Source organism: Oncorhynchus kisutch, linkage group LG24 (genome assembly GCF_002021735.2).
Source record: "Oncorhynchus kisutch isolate 150728-3 linkage group LG24, Okis_V2, whole genome shotgun sequence".
NCBI lineage: Eukaryota > Metazoa > Chordata > Actinopteri > Salmoniformes > Salmonidae > Oncorhynchus > Oncorhynchus kisutch.
This window is the reverse complement of record NC_034197.2, coordinates 22,351,651-22,367,684: the sequence shown is the minus strand read 5'-3', so window position 1 is coordinate 22,367,684 and position 16,034 is coordinate 22,351,651. Positions and strand designations below refer to the sequence as shown.

General features: G+C 43.4%; 1 protein-coding gene across 3 annotated transcripts in view; it reads right to left on the bottom strand.

Annotated features, from left to right (window-relative positions):
- LOC109869717 (DNA (cytosine-5)-methyltransferase 3B-like) overlaps nt 1–16,034 on the bottom strand; it is a 59,662-nt gene that overhangs the window by 26,535 nt on the left and 17,093 nt on the right. For 2 of the 3 annotated variants that reach the window (XM_031804065.1, XM_031804066.1), the window contains exons 3-9: nt 12,351–12,501; nt 8,620–8,714; nt 7,028–7,204; nt 3,445–3,606; nt 2,681–2,839; nt 1,814–1,921; nt 53–194 (exon numbers count right to left, since the gene is read on the bottom strand). In XM_031804065.1, the coding sequence (XP_031659925.1) occupies nt 53–194; nt 1,814–1,921; nt 2,681–2,839; nt 3,445–3,606; nt 7,028–7,204; nt 8,620–8,714; nt 12,351–12,501 (994 nt within the window). The remainder of the gene's footprint in view (nt 1–52; nt 195–1,813; nt 1,922–2,680; nt 2,840–3,444; nt 3,607–7,027; nt 7,205–8,619; nt 8,715–12,350; nt 12,502–16,034) is intronic. The other variant, XM_031804067.1, reaches the window with a different exon arrangement.

Genomic DNA, 16,034 nt, shown 5'->3' with positions numbered 1-16,034 from the left:
ACCCCAGCCATGGCATTAAGACCTTATATTGACTTTGGTTGGTGAGTCTCACCAGGGTTCTCTGTGGGTTTGAGGCCCTCCTGGCCCTTAGGCAGGAAGCCCCCGTTGGCCCAGTCCAGCATGGGCTTGACCTGGTCCTCTGGCCCCTCTGACTCACACGGAGGGAATGGCTTCTCAGCACGCAGACTGGCCATCTGAGAGAGAGGGGGAAAGAGAGGAAAGGGAGGAGGCGGGGTTGTGGAAGAGGGAGAAAAGGTGGGGTGAGGGAAGGAGAGAGGGAGGGGAGGGAGAGTTAGAGAGGTTGTAAATGAGAACTTGTTCTCAACTAGCCAACCTGGTTAAATAAAGGTGAAAAAAAGAATAATAATACGTTTTACAAATACAATTGCTTATGTGAGTATACCTTTTAGGGGAAATATTATAGGCCTATTTAACAATGAAAAGGAATTGTCTAAGTTAAATTAAAATATCCATGTGACATTGTCACATACAAATATATAACCTCACATTTGATATTCTTAATTTAATAAAACAACAAACTTTTAAATGTAGTTTTTATCCTCTGCACCCCATAAAAAACATATCCCACTTGTTGTGTCTGCCAATCAAAGCGGCACTACAGTCATAGAGGCTCCATGTGTAGCAAGTCAAGTGAGAGATCATTGTTATTTGTTGCTATTTGTAGACAAGGACAGGAAGCACAGCAAAATGTTGCCTCAATTAGCCTAGCTAGCTAGCTGGCTAGTTTAGGTAACTTCGCTTCTCCGATTTGATGCAGTCAACACAGGCACTGTCAGATGGGACTATAAATAACATATGGCATCAACAAGTTAGCGCGAGTTGACTAGGCTACATTGCATCTCTCTCTGCCTCTCCCTGTTTGCTCAGCACACACCTTACACACACACTGGCACCTCCCCCCGCCTGCTTTGCTGCAGCAGAGCGCATTGCCTCTACCTTGCTGAGCAAGTGTTCAGGTTAAAAACATAGCGAAGTTAAGGAAACACATGTATTACGAAAATCTGAATACCCCCCCAAAAATGTATGATATTTTTCAAATAGTAACATTATTTCAAATTCCCATACCTACTGTCTGTCTGTTTGTCGGTATTGTGAAGTTATTAACAGGCCCTAGTATTGAGATCACGGAAATGCAGGGAAATTCCCAGGCCCTGTATTGACATAAAAAATTAATATACAGTAGCAGTCTAAAGTTTGGACACACCTACTCATTCAAGGGTTTTTCTTTATTTTTACTATTTTCTACATTGTAGAATAATAGTGAAGACATCAAAACTATGAAATAACACACATTGAATCATGTAGTGAACAAAAAAGTGTTAAACAAATCTAAATATATTTTATATTTGAGATTCTTCAAAGTAGCCACACTTTGCCTTGATGACAGCTTTGCACACTCTGTGGTAAATTCAATTGATTGGACATAGGGCTGTGGCGGTCACAAAAATGTAGTCTGCTGGTGATTGTCACACAAATAACTGTCAATCTCAAGGTAATTTACCATTAATTAACACACACTTTTATTTTTAATGCAATTCTACAAATGGCTAAAAACCTGTTTTTGCTTTGTCATTAGGGGCTATTGTGTGTAGATTGATGATGGATAGAAACGACTTAATCTATTTTAGAACAAGGCTGTAATGTAACAAAATGTGGAAAAAGTCAAGGGGTCTGAATACTTTCCGAATGCACTGTAGAGTAACCAAACCCTCCCCCACACATCACACATATATACACACACACACAAATTAATCTCTACATTTTTCTTTGCCACCCTCCTCCCCCTCCTTACCTCCAGTGTTTGGAAGATGGCCCTGCGGTAGGATGCCAGCTTGGCGTAGGAGGCTTGGTTGAAGAACTTGGGGAAAGCAGTGATGGAGTCCAGCTTGTCAGCTGAAACCTGGCGAGGATGATGTGTGGAAGCCAAGGACAAGACATTAGCAGGTGGAGATATGGAAGGTTAAAAGCTCATTCATTGCTTTACTGTAAAACCAGGTCCATATTCACAAAGCGTCTCAGAGTAGGAGTGCTTAACTAGGATAAGGTGCCCCCTGTCCATGTAATGTTATTCTTTATGATCCACAAGAGGACTGATCATCGACCAGCACTCCTACTTCGTGTCGCATGAGCCTCGTTTACACCTTGCACTAATATGTGAGGTTCATGATCTTATCAATATGATCCAATCACTATCTAATCAAGGTTTATCTTTCATCCATCCACTGTGTCCGCATTTTGACCAGATTTCCTAGTCCCTCCCTGTATGCAATTTCTTTGCATTCAGATAATATGAATGTATTTATTTATTTTAAGAGACGATTATTGGTATCCAGATTTGTCTACACTTGATTGATTTCCAGACACAATGCTTGCCTGACTACTTCCAGATGTGGTCAGGAAGATCTGGTCACAACCAGATCACAATTGTCTACACCTGTCTAAAAATGTGTGCACAATCAGAATGTGGACAAGATAACGTCAAAAGGATGAATGTTAGCCCCGGGTATAAACAGGGCTTTTGTCAATGCTGACTCTGAAATATAGCAGACTTTATGACAGACATGACAACATCCAAAATGTTCCTCTCTGCCAAAACAATGATGGAGTGTTGTGATTGTTGTGAGTACACAGGGTGGGAACCATCCTCCTCAATTCTCACCTCAGAGAACTTGCCATCACCGAACCACTGCAGCCACCTCATGCCATGAGTGGCTTGTCGTTTGCCCGTGGCGCGCCAGGTGACCACGATGCCTGGCCACCAGGAGAACCCCTTGATCTTCCCCCACACCAGCTCCCCAATGCCAAAACCCTTGTTGTCCTGCGAGGGGAGAGGACGGGGGACAGTTTGAGGGGTAAAGAGGTGTGTGTGTGTGTGTGTGTGTGCGAACTAGATTTGGAGTTTGAAACAGGTGGGTCTTTGACTCTAGGACATGTCAGCGCATAGACAATCCGCCAGGTGCACATCATTATAATGGATATACCACTGCTAGGGGACTGTGGGTTCCATTAGTCCTGTTGTGGATACAGGTTGGCCTCCAAACACACATTACAAAGACTCAGTCTTACTATGAGACTATGTTATACTTCATTTACTTCATGTGCCACTGCCACTGACTAACCGCGCCCCACACAGCTCTGTAGACCTGTGAGGTTACAGACATCAAAGACAATGGAGGCAGAGATGTACAAACACACAAAGTCAGTCATGCTTCAAACACACATTGTCTCTGCACGTGGACAAACAGAAGGGATGGGAGACTTCTATGTTTTCTGTTAAAACTTAACTCTCTCTTCTATTGGCCCTATATTCCCCCCTTTGTCCTCTCCCTTCTCTCTCCCCCTTCCTCCCCTCTCCCTGTCTCTCTCCTCCCTCTCTCCCCTCCTTCCTTCTCCCTTCCTCTGTCCTCTATCCCCTTCCGTTACCTTGTACTCTGGCTGGCAGGCAGGCTCTGTGGTGTTGGAGGCCAGGGAGGTGGAGGAGGTGCTCTGGGCCGAATCCTTAGAGTCCTGCTCAAGGAGCTCCAGGGAGGGGCTCTCAGGGACCACGGACACCAGGGGCCCGGGGCCAACACTGCAGGCCAGGCTCTGTGGAGAGAGAGAGACAGGTGGGAGGGGGAGAGATGGGAAGGAGAGAAGGACACAATGCATTAAACATTAGTTGGGATTAGGGTTGCAAAATTCCAGGAATGTTCAATAAATTCCCTGGTTTTCCCGGAATCCCGGTTGGAGGATTCCTGTTTATTCCCTCCAATTCTGAGAATCTTCCAACCGTGATTTCGGGAAAACCTGGGAATTTATTGAATGTTTCCCGAATTTTGCAACGAGCTTTATGAGAAGGTTACATGTTTTGAAGTGTGTTAAAACCTATGTGTAATTACACAATGTTACCAAGTACGAACAACTGCTAAATCTGTATGTGTTTTTTTGTTTAATTTGGTCCCTATCCACCTGATGTTCTCCACTCCACCCAATCCTAGTTCTTAGCTCCATCAGTGTGTGTTTTAGCATAGTTCTCTTGACCCAAATGGACTCTCACATCTACCCAGATAATCCCGACCATCAATTTGGCACCTACTCAGTGTCCTTTAATCCAGGCCATCACCTTGGAACCTACTCAGTGTCCTTTAATCCAGACCATCACCTTGGAACCTACTCAGTGTCCTTTAATCCAGACCATCACCTTGGAATCTACTCAGTGTTCTTTAGTCCAGACTAACACCTTGGAACCTACTCAGTGTTCTTTAATCCAGACCATCACCTTGGAACCTACTCAGTGTTCTTTAGTCCAGACCATCACCTTGGAACCTACTCAGTGTTCTTTAATCCAGACCATCACCTTGGAACCTACTCAGTGTTCTTTAGTCCAGACCATCACCTTGGAACCTACTCAGTGTTCTTTTCTCTTTTTGATGTAATCTCACTGATAACTGAAATAAAGCAACCTTTTTGCAGGTACTGTAGACTGACAGAGGCACACAGGGTATGAGAGAGACAGAGAGAGAGGAAGAGAGAGGTGATGTGAGAGGGGGAGAGGGGGAGAGACATAGAAAGAGGGACAGAAAGCAAAAGAGAGAGAGTACAAGAGGGAGAGTGAAAGAGACAGGGAAAGAGAGAGGTGATGAGAGAGTGAGAGTGGGGGAGAGACATAAAAAGAGGGACAGAAAGCAAAAGAGAGAGAGTACAAGAGGGAGAGTGAAAGAGACAGGGAAAGAGAGAGGTGATGAGAGAGTGAGAGACAGAGAAAGAGGGACAGAAAGCAAAAGAGAGAGAGTACAAGAGGGAGAGTGAAAGAGACAGGGAAAGAGAGAGATAAAGAGCCGTTGAACATTGTCAGTGACGAAGGGCAGACGCCGAGCACTTAAGAAGGCACTTCTGAAATCTCATCACATGATGGACAGCAGACAAGCATGTTTTAACTGGCTCACGCTGCAAACAAGAGACTTCAGAAAATAAACCACGAGGATCCAATTGTACACTGACTGTCACTCCTTCTAGGCCGCAGCGTTTCACACAAAGGCAGCCCCTATGTCTGTGTTTCTCCTCTGTACCTACCCTCTCATAGCTGCTATTTGAGCGTGGCAAGTGTGTGTGTGTGTGTGTGTGTGTGTGTGTGTGTGTGTGTGTGTGTGTGTGTGTGTGTGTGTGTGTGTGTGTGTGTGTGTGTGTGTGTGTGTGTGACTGTTTCAGAGTGACAAGTCATTCTTGTTGGATGGTGTGTGTTTCTACAGGTGCTGTCTCATAATTTCTCAGAGAACTGACAGAAGACACACAGAGCTACATTCCTCCAGCCACATGTCATGTCTTGTCCTGTCCTACTCTGTTAGTTGTGTTAATGGCAAGGATGTTGCCATGGTTCAGAGTGATTGTTTTTCACCTTTATTTAACCAGGTAGGCCAGTTGAGAACAAGTTCTCATTTACAACTGCGACCTGGCCAAGATAAAGCAAAGCAGCGAGACAAAAAACATTACACATAGGATAAACAAAAGTACACTCAATACAACAATAGAAAAATCTATATAAAGTGTGTGCAAATGGAGTAAGGAGGTAAGGCAATAAATAGGCCATAGTAGCGAAGTAATTACAATTGAGCAAATTAACACTGGAGTGATAGATGTGCAGAAGATGAATGTGCAAGTAGAGATACTGGGGTGCAAAAAGAGCAAAAAAGTAAATAAAAACAACATGGGGATGAGGTAATTGGTTGGGTTATTTACAGATGGGCTATGTTCAGCTGCAGCGATCGGTAAGCTGCTCAGATAGCTGATGCTTAAAGTTAGTGAGGGAGATATGTCTCCAACTTCAGCGATTTTTGCAATTCGTTCCAGTCCTTCGCAGCAGAGAACTGGAAGGAAAGGCAGCCAAAGTGTGTGTTGGCTTTGGGGATGACCAGTGAGATATACCTGCTGGAGCGCATGCTACGGGTGGGTGTTGCTATGGTGACCAGTGAGCTGAGATAAGGCGGAGCTTTACCTAGCAAAGACTTATAGATGACCTGGAACCAGTGGGTCTGGCGACGAATATGTAGCGAAGGCCAGTCGACGAGAGCATACAGGCCGCTGTGGTGGGTGGTATATGGGGCTTTGGTGACAAAACGGATGGCACTGTGATAGACTGCATCCAGTTTGCTGAGTAGTGTGTTGGAGGCTATTTCGTAAAGGACATCGCCAAAGTCAAGGATCAGCAGGATAGTCAGTTTTACGAGGGTATGTTGCGAAATAGGAAGCCGATTCTAGATTTCATTTTGGATTGGACATGCTTAATATGAGTCTGGAAGGAGAATTTACAGACTAGCCAGAAACCTAGGTATTTGAAGTTGTCCACAGATTCTAAGTCAGAACCGTCCAGACTAGTGATGCTAGTCGGGCAGGCGGGTGTGGGCAGCGATCGGTTGAAGAGCATGCATTTAGTTTTACTAACGTTTAAGAGCAGTTGGAGTCCATGGAAGGAGAGTTGTATGGCATGGAAGCTCGTTTGGAGGTTTGTTAACACAGTGTCCAAAGAAGGGCCAGATGTATACAGAATGGTGTTGTCTGCGTAGAGGTGGATCAAGGAATCGCCCGCAGAAAGAGCGACATTATTGATATATACAGAGAAAAGATTCAGCCTGAGGATTGAACCCTGTGGTACCCCCAAAGAGACTGCCAGAGGTCCTGACAACAGGCCCTCCGATTTGACACACTGAACTCTATCTGAGAAGTATAGTATGACTACCTAGTCATGTATCACAGACAGGATTGACAGAATATATATTTTTAGTATCAAATGTCTAAGGTACTGTTAAAACAGAGTAATTCATTTCTGTGGGGGTGTCAAATTTGAATGAAAAAATATGTCAAATCAAATATGACTGGATTTGTTTTTCTTTGTGAGAACATAAAACAACAGAGCTGAATATTTTTGACAGACTAGATGTGAGCCCTGGGGTATATAGTGTCTGTTCATTACGTTGCTGCATATTCAGTCTACTCTGAATGGCGTGTGTCCACATGTAGTGTGTGTTCTCACCAGAGGACTGCTGTGGTGCTCCAGCTTGTTCTGGCGTCCTCCCCTTCTCTGCTCACGGCTGCGTGGTTTGCTGTGAGGGGCCAGCAGACCGGCCTGGAAGATGGTCCTGGGAGAGGGTCTCTGTCTCAGACCCGAGCCAGACTCTGAGCCCCCCACTCCTGCTACCTTGGCCTTCTGCTGTAGAGAAGACACAGCACTGCTAAACCATGGTTGACCAACTCCCTGCCCAATCTGGCTGACCTTTGGACCATCATAAGAAGGTTCATGTCCATTCCTGTATCCTAATTCTACAGCGCACAGTGTCTGGCTACGAGACAACATCATCACCGTTCTGGTTTTGTTGATGAGATGGGGTTCAATACAGACTAACAGCAGGGCTAACTGGTTCTCCTGTTAGGATCATCACTTTGAGCACTATGCATTTCTGCAGATAGTGTTCTCCTGGCATTCGGCAAACCCAGATTCGTCTGTCGGACTGCCAGATGGTGAAGAGTGATTCATCCCTCCAGTGTTTCCACCGCTTCAGAGACCAATGGCGGCGAGCTCAACACCATTCCAGCCGACACTTGGCATTGCGCATGGTGATCTTAGTCTTGTGTATGGCTGCTCTGCCATGGAAACCCATTTCATGAAGCTCCCGACGAACAGTTCTTGTACTGACATTGTTTCCAGAGGCAGTTTGGAACTCGGTAGTAAGTGTTGCAACCGTTCTGTCAGCTTTTGTGGCCTACCACTTCGCGGCTGAGCAGTTGTTGCTCCTAGACATTTCCACATCACAATAACAGCAATTACCAGGGCAGCTCTAGAAGGGCAGAAATTTCACGAACTGACTTGTTGGAAAGGTGTCACGTTAAAAGTCACTGAGCTCTTCAGTAAGGCCATTCTACTGCCAATGTTTGCCTACGGAGATTGTGTGCTCGATTTTATACACCTGTCAACAACGGATGTGGTTGAAATAGCCAAATCTACTAATTTGAAGGGGTGTCCACCACAGGAGGTTGCTGAGGGGAGGCCGGCTCATAATAATGGTGCAAATGGAATGGCATCAAACACCTGGATACCATGTGTTTGATGTATTTTATACCAATCCACATATTCCGCTCCAGTTATTACAATGAGCCCATCCTCCCCAATTAAGGTGCCACCAACCTCATGTGGTGTCCACATACTTCTGTACATATAGTGCACCTTGAGAAGCAACTGCTCTCGATGTATCCCCTCTTGATCCCGCAATCTTTTGTCTCTTATGTAGCAGGTGTAAAAGAAACACAGACCAGACAAGTAGATTATGGTTGGATTGGATTATGGTCATTGTAGTTCAGTATCACGTATTCTGCGCTAAACTATGCAGAACATTGGCCTGTTGGAAACTACAACCCCATACAGTTTGGGCATGATCTGATTTATTTCTAGAGAAACTGCAGCACAATGTGCAGAGTCTGGTGGAGTAGAGTGTTGGGCAGCGTGTGTTTTTGTGTGTATATATAAATGTATGTGTGTGTGTGTGTGTATCTACATGTGTTTATCTATGTATGAGTAAACTGTCCGCACGCATGTGTGTCTATGTGGGTCTATGTAGTGTGAATACTCACCTCACTATAGGAGGAGTCCCAGCTGCAATCTTCCTCCTCAGAGGACCTCTTCCTGGTTCTCTTCCTGCTCCCAGACAACTGGTTAACATCTGAGTCTGGAGAGAGAGATGGTAGGAGAGAGAGCAAGAGAGAGAGAGAGAACGAGAGAGAGAGCGAGAGAGAGCGAGAGAGAGAGAGAGCGAGAGAGAGAGCGAGAGCGAGAGCGAGGGAGAGAGACATGGGGGACGGAGTAAAAATGGTGACTTATGAAAACACAGGGTACAGAGAGTGTGTGAGAAGTTTAGGCTTGAGAGGTGAGAGGAAGATGCTACTTAATGCGGTAGTCAAGTGTAAGGTGAGAATTTGGTCAAACGAATCAAATGTATTTATAAAGCCCTTTGTACATCAGCAGATGTCACAAAGTGCTTACAATTGAAGTCGGAAGTTTAAATAAACCTTGGCCAAATATATTTAAACTCAGTTCTTCACAATTCCTGACATTTAATCCTAGTAAAAAATTCCTGTTTTAGGTCAGTTAGGATCACCACTTTATTTTAAGAATGTGAAATGTCAGAATAATAGTAGAGAATTATTTATTTCATCACATTCCCAGTGGGTCAGAAGTTTACATACACTCAATTAGTATTTGGTAGCATTGCCGTTAAATTGGTTAACTTGGGTCACACGTTTTGGTTAGCCTTCCACAAGCTTCCCACAATAAGTTGGGTGAATTTTGGCCCATTCTGCCTGACAGAGCTGGTTTAACTGAATCAAGTTTGTAGCCCTCCTTGCTCGCACACGCTTTTTCAGTTCTGCCCACACATTTTCTATAGGATTGAGGTCAGGGCTTTGTGATGGAAACTCCAATACCATGACTTTGTTGTCCTTAAGCCATTTTGCCACAACTTTGGAAGTATGCCTGGGGTCATTGTCCATTTGGAAGAGATATTTGCGACCAAGCGTTAACTGATGTCTTGAGATGTTGCTTCAATATATCCACATAATTTCCCTCTCTCATGATGCCATCTATTTTGGGAAGTGCACCAGTCCATCCTGCAGCAAAGCACCCCCACAACATGATCCTGCCACCCTCGTGCTTGTCACACTCTGACCATTATTTGCGTTGTTTGTTTCTATGTTTTGTTTGGTCAGGGTATGGGCATTCTATGTTGCAGTTTATCTGTTTCTATGTGTTTTGGCCTGATATGGTTCTCAATCAGGGGCAGGTGTTTGTCGTTGTCTCTGATTGGGAACCATATTTAGGTAGCCTGTTTTGTATTGTGGTTCATGGGTTATTGTCTATGTGAAGTTGCCCGTGTCTGCACTCGTTGGTCATAGCGGCACGTTCGTTTCGTTGTTTTTGTTTAACTGTTCTTCGTGTTCTTCCTTCAATAAAATAATGTTTTCTAATCACGCTGCGCTTTGGTCTCCCCATTACGACGATCATGACAGTGCTTCACAGTTGGGATGGTGTTCTTCGGCTTTGAAGCTCCCCATTTTTCCTCCAAACATAATGATGGTTATTATGGCCAAACAGTTCTATTTTTTTGTCGTCAGACCAGAGGACATTTCTCCAAAAAAGTATGATCTTTGTCCAGTTGCAAACCGTAGTCTGGCTTTTCTATGGAGGTTTTGGAGCAGTGGCCTCTTCCTTGCTGAGCGCCCTTTCAGGTTATGTCGACATAAGACCTGGTTTACTGTGGATATATACTTTTGTACTGGTTTCCTCCAGCATCTTCACAATGTCCTTTGCTGTTGTTCTGGGATTGATTTGCCCTTTTTGCACCAAAGTACGTTCATCTCGAGGAGACAGAACGCGTCTCCTTCCTTGGTGGTATGACGGCTGCGTGGTCCCATGGTGTTTATACTTGCCTTGAAACACATCCCCAGGTACACCTCCAATTGACTCAAATTATGTCAATTAGCCTATTAGAAGCTTCTAAAGCCATGACATCATTTTCTGGAACTTTCCAAGCTGTTTAAAGGCACAGTCAACTTAGTGTATGTAAACTTCTGACCCACTGGAATTGTGATGCAGTGAAATAATCTGTCTGTAAACAATTGTTGGAAAAATGACTTATGTCATGCACAAAGTAGATGTCCTAACTGACTTGCCAAAACTATAATTTGTTAACAAGACATTTGTGGAGTGGTTGAAAACTGAGTTTTAATGACTCCAACCTAAGTGTATGTAAACTTCATACTTCAACTGTACATACTGCATGCGGCTACAGTAGAAACGACAACACGATATACAGAAAATAAGGAAATGACTTTGATAGGAACGAACACATGTCCAAAGTTATTATGTGTAAGGAAAACAACAAGGTAGGCAAAGCGAGCGCCAGCAAGAAAACATTCAAATTCTTGCAAGACTGCAAATATACTCATACTTGATCTGCACAAACATGACTGAAGTACGGTGGGTTCTCCTGGAAGAGAGAAGTTTATCTGGCTCAGTAAAGCCTCAAACATAAATTGCCCGCAATGTTGAAATGGACTACTTCTGTGTGAATTAATGAGGAGGCAGGACACACCTCAATTCAAACTGTTGTTAGAAAATATAACTTGTTCGAAAATAATTTGAAATTGACAAGTTCAAACATAGCCTATAGATAATTAGCAGGAAGCGCATGTTAACTGTCCTGTTGCGTAATAATCATATTTTGGAACAGTGAGTGAATTCTGACATCACGTGCATAAAAAAACTCACACTGGGGCGACCGTTAGAGATATTTGGAACTCACATGTGAAAAGGTTCATGAGTTTGAGCCAACCATTTGCACACACTGTATATAGACTTTCTTTTTTTCTATTGTGTTATTGACTGTACGCTTGTTTATTCCATGTGTAACTCTGTGTTGTTGTTTGTGTCGCACTGCTTTGCTTTATCTTGGCCAGGTCGCAGTTGCAAATGAGAACTTGTTCTCAACTAGCCTACCTGGTTAAATAAAGGTGAAATATATATATTTTTTAATCAGTTGTGTTGTGACAAGGTAGGGTTGGTAGACAGAAGATAGCCCTATTTGGTAAAAGAAAAAGTCCATATTATGGCAAGAACTGCTCAAATAAGCAAAGAGAAACCACAGTCCATCATTACTTAAGACATAAAGGTCAGTCAATGCAGGAAATGTCAAGAACTTTGAAAGTTTCTTCAAGTGCAGTTGCAAAAGCCATCAAGCACTATGATGAAACTGGCTCTCATGAGGACCACCACAGGAAAGGAAGACCCAGAGTTACCTCTACTGCAGAGGATAAGTTCATTAGAGTTACCAGCCTCAGAAATTGCAGCCCAAATAAATTCTTCACAGAGTTCAAGTAACAGAAACATCTCAACATTAACTGTTCAGAGGAGACTGCTTGAGTCAGGCCTTCATGGTCGAATTACTATACTATCTGATTAATTTACAAATAAATTCATAAAAAATCCTACAATGTGATTTTCTGGATTTTTTTTCTCATTTTGTCTGTCATAGTTGAAGTGTACCTATGATGAAAATTACAGGCCTCTCTCATCTTTTTAAGTGGGAGAACTTGCACAATTGGTGGCTGACTAAATACTTTTTTGCCCCACTGTACGTGATGTCAGGTCAATTACAGTAGTTGTTTAAAAACAGTAAAATAGCCTACATTTCTGTTCATCACTTAGCTCTACTGTAAATCAACTAGAGAGCTTAAAATATTTTAAATGTCCCTTTCCAGTCTTGCTGCCATGCATGTTTGCTATTATCAGTGTTGTATGTGTTCCTGACCTGCAGGTGAGGCAGCGTCTCCGTTCTGCTTGGGGCTGAAGGGGGAGGGCGGCTCAGCAGCGGTCAGCGGGCTGTTCTCATTGGTCATCTCTGCGCCACTGTCGTTCTCTGATGGTCCCTCGGCTGCAGGAATGTCCCCGTTCACCTCAGCCTGGGGACGACAGAAGATGTGCTATCAACTCAGTTAAAAAAAACAGCAAAACAGTCCAAACAAACCACCCCAAACAGCAGCCAACTACCTATAGACCAGTCAGCTTCCATCACAAACCACCCCAAACAGCAGCCAACTACCTATAGACCAGTCAGCTTCCATCACAAACCACCCCAAACAGCAGCCAACTACCTATAGACCAGTCAGCTTCCATCACAAACCACCCCAAACAGCAGCCAACTACCTATAGACCAGTCAGCTTCCATCACAAACCACCCCAAACAGCAGCCAACTACCTATAGACCAGTCAGCTTCCATCACAAACCACCCCACCTAACAAATAGAGCCTATTCACTTAACATAACATCACACAACAACAATTGTCATCAAAAAAGCTCTGAGCATTCATCAGAAAACTTGCATATTAGCAAGTCAAGCTAAGGGCAGTAATATCCTATCTAAGTGTGCATATGTGCTTTCACTGTGCATGATTGGTGTATGTACAGTATGTAAGAAATTATGCAGATTCAGAAATGGTGTCAGTCTCGTGGCAAGAATCAAACGTGTATGGACTGCTAGATTTGAATGACTCAGCTGTGGTGCCTGTGTCCCACTTCAGCACTAATCTCTTCCCCTTGAATTACACCCTTTAATCTAGAGAGACAGCCAGTAAAGGAGTGACGAAAAATTAGGCGGTCTCTCTCGCCGTGGCTTCAATAGCATTGTGGGTCTATAAATCACATGACCCAGCGTCCTCTTTGCTAATTCTGCCACTAAGACAACACTACAGTTTTTCTCAATCACGTACAAGCATTTTTGGAACAATGTTGTCAATTTTCAAAACAATCCACTCTGTGTTTTTTTGCAAGACAGTACATGTGAATAAGAGTGAATAAGAGTGAATTAAATAATTTTGAAAAAGCAATTAAGGGAATAAACTGGAATGATCTCTTGTCCTATACAGACGTGGAAGCTGATAGTCAGGTTTTTCTATCCACAATCCAGACTACAATAAATGGCTTCCTAAAGAAAATCAAATCCAAACCTGGCCAAAAGAGCACTCTTCCTTGGCTAAATGGAGAAATCTGGAAATTGATGAAAGAACATGATTATGCTCTAAAAATAGCCCTAAAATCTAAATTAGAGCATGAGACGTAGGTTTACCATGTTGAGAAATAAGGTGATGAAATAAATCAGACAGGCCAAGGCAAACTTTTTTATTAACATAATTGGTGAAGCAAAGGGAAATGCTAAATTGATATGGGAGAATCTAAAAAAGTTAACAGGGAAAGACCATAGTAACACTGCAAATAGACTAGAAATCATGGTGAATAACAATCTAACACAGGATGCAGTCGAAATAGCAATAGCCTTCAATTCCTACTTTATTGACTCTGTCAGGGTACTGACACAGAACCCCTCCACTTGTTTCTTGGGCTCAGTGCTAGTGAATGACACTCAACCTGTCTTCATCATAAGGGAGGTTTCTGAGTCAAAGGTGAACAAGGTGATTAGCTCACTAAAGAACTCTAAAGCCAAATATGTGTTTGGGATGGACTCTACCTTTCTTAAAAACTACAAAGAGTCACTCATTGGCCCCATTACTAAGGTCACCAACACATCTATTGGTCTCGGTGTGTTTCCAAGGGTATGGAAGTCGGCCATAATAACGGCCATCTTTAAATCAGGCGACCCTGCTAACGTGAGTAACTACAGGCCCATTAGTATATTACCTGTGGTGTCAAAGGTTGTTGAAAAGTGTGTAGCAGAACAACTGATTGCCCACCTCAACAACAGCCCCTTCACATTACACTCCATGCAGTTTGGCTTCAGAGCGAAACACTCCACAGAAACGGCCAACTGCTTTCTTCTGGAAAATGTGAAGTCCAAGATGGACAAAGGGGGTGCTGTTGGGGCTGTGTTTCTGGACCTAAGGAAGGCTTTTGATACTGTTAACCATGAGATTCTCATCACAAAATTGTCCAAGTTCAACTTTTCCCCTGATGCCTTGAGATGGATGAAATCATACCTTGAAGGCAGAACTCAGTGTGTCAGAGTGAGCAATGAGCTGTCGCCCACTCGTAGCTATGATGTGGGCGTGCCCCAAGGGTCAATACTGGGGCCCCTCCTGTTCAGCCTGTACATTAATGATCTGCCTTCTGTCTGTACTGGGTCTGAAGTTCAAATGTATGCAGATGATACAGTGATATATGTGCATGCAAAGAGCAAACAACAAGCTGCACAAGAACTCACTACTGTAATGGTCCAGGTTACAAAGTGGCTCAGTGACTCGTGTTTGCATCTCAATGTGAAAAAAACTGTTTGCATGTTCTTCACAAAGAGGGCAACAGATGCTACTGAGCCAGATGTCTATGTGTCAGGGGAGAAGCTCCAGGTGGTATCCGATTTTAAGTACCTTGGCATCATACTTGATTCCAACCTCTCTTTTAAAAAGCATGTGAAAAAGGTCATTCAAATAACCAAATTCAACCTAGCTAATTTCCGATTTATACGAAATTGTTTGACTACAGAGGTAGCAAAACTGTACTTCAAATCTATGATACTCCCCCACTTAACATACTGCTTGACTAGTTGGGCCCAAGCTTGCTGTACAACATTAAAACCTATTCAGTCTGTCTACAAACAGGCTCTCAAAGTGCTTGATAGGAAGCCCAATAGCCATCATCATTGTCACATCCTTAGAAAGCATGAGCTCTTGAGTTGGGAAAATCTTGTGCAATACACCGACGCATGTCTTGTATTCAAGATCCTCAATGGCCTGGCTCCCCCTCCACTCAATATTTTTGTTAAACAGAAAACCCAGACATATGGCAGCAGATCCACAAGGTCTGCCATGAGAAGTGACTGTATAGTTCCCCTAAGGAAAAGCACCTTTAGTAAATCTGCATTCTCTGTGAGAGCTTCCCATGTCTGGAATACACTGCCATCAGACACACATAACTGCACCACATATCACACTTTCACAAAATGCTTGAAGACATGGCTAAAGGTCAATCAGATTTGTGAACATGGTCCCTAGCTGTGTGTTGCCGCTCTCCATGTTGTCTTTAGCTTGTGAGGTGTGGAAACACTTTGTTGCTTTTATGAATTTTGTCTTGCTGCTTTTTGTCCTATGTTGCTCTGTCTGTATGCTATGTCTTGCTTGTCCTATGTTGCTCTGTCTGTATGCTATGTCTTGCTTGTCCTATGTTGCTATGTCTGTATGCTATGTCTTGCTTGTCCTATGTTGCTCTGTCTGTATGCTATGTCTTGCTTGTCCTATGTTGCTCTGTCTGTATGCTATGTCTTGCTTGTCCTATGTTGCTATGTCTGTATGCTATGTCTTGCTTGTCCTATGTTGCTCTGTCTGTATGCTATGTCTTGCTTGTCCTATGTTGCTCTGTCTGTATGCTATGTCTTGCTTGTCCTATGTTGCTCTGTCTGTATGCTATGTCTTGCTTGTCCTATGTTGCTATGTCTTGCTTGTCCTATGTTGCTATGTCTGTATGCTATGTCTTGCTTGTCCTATGTTG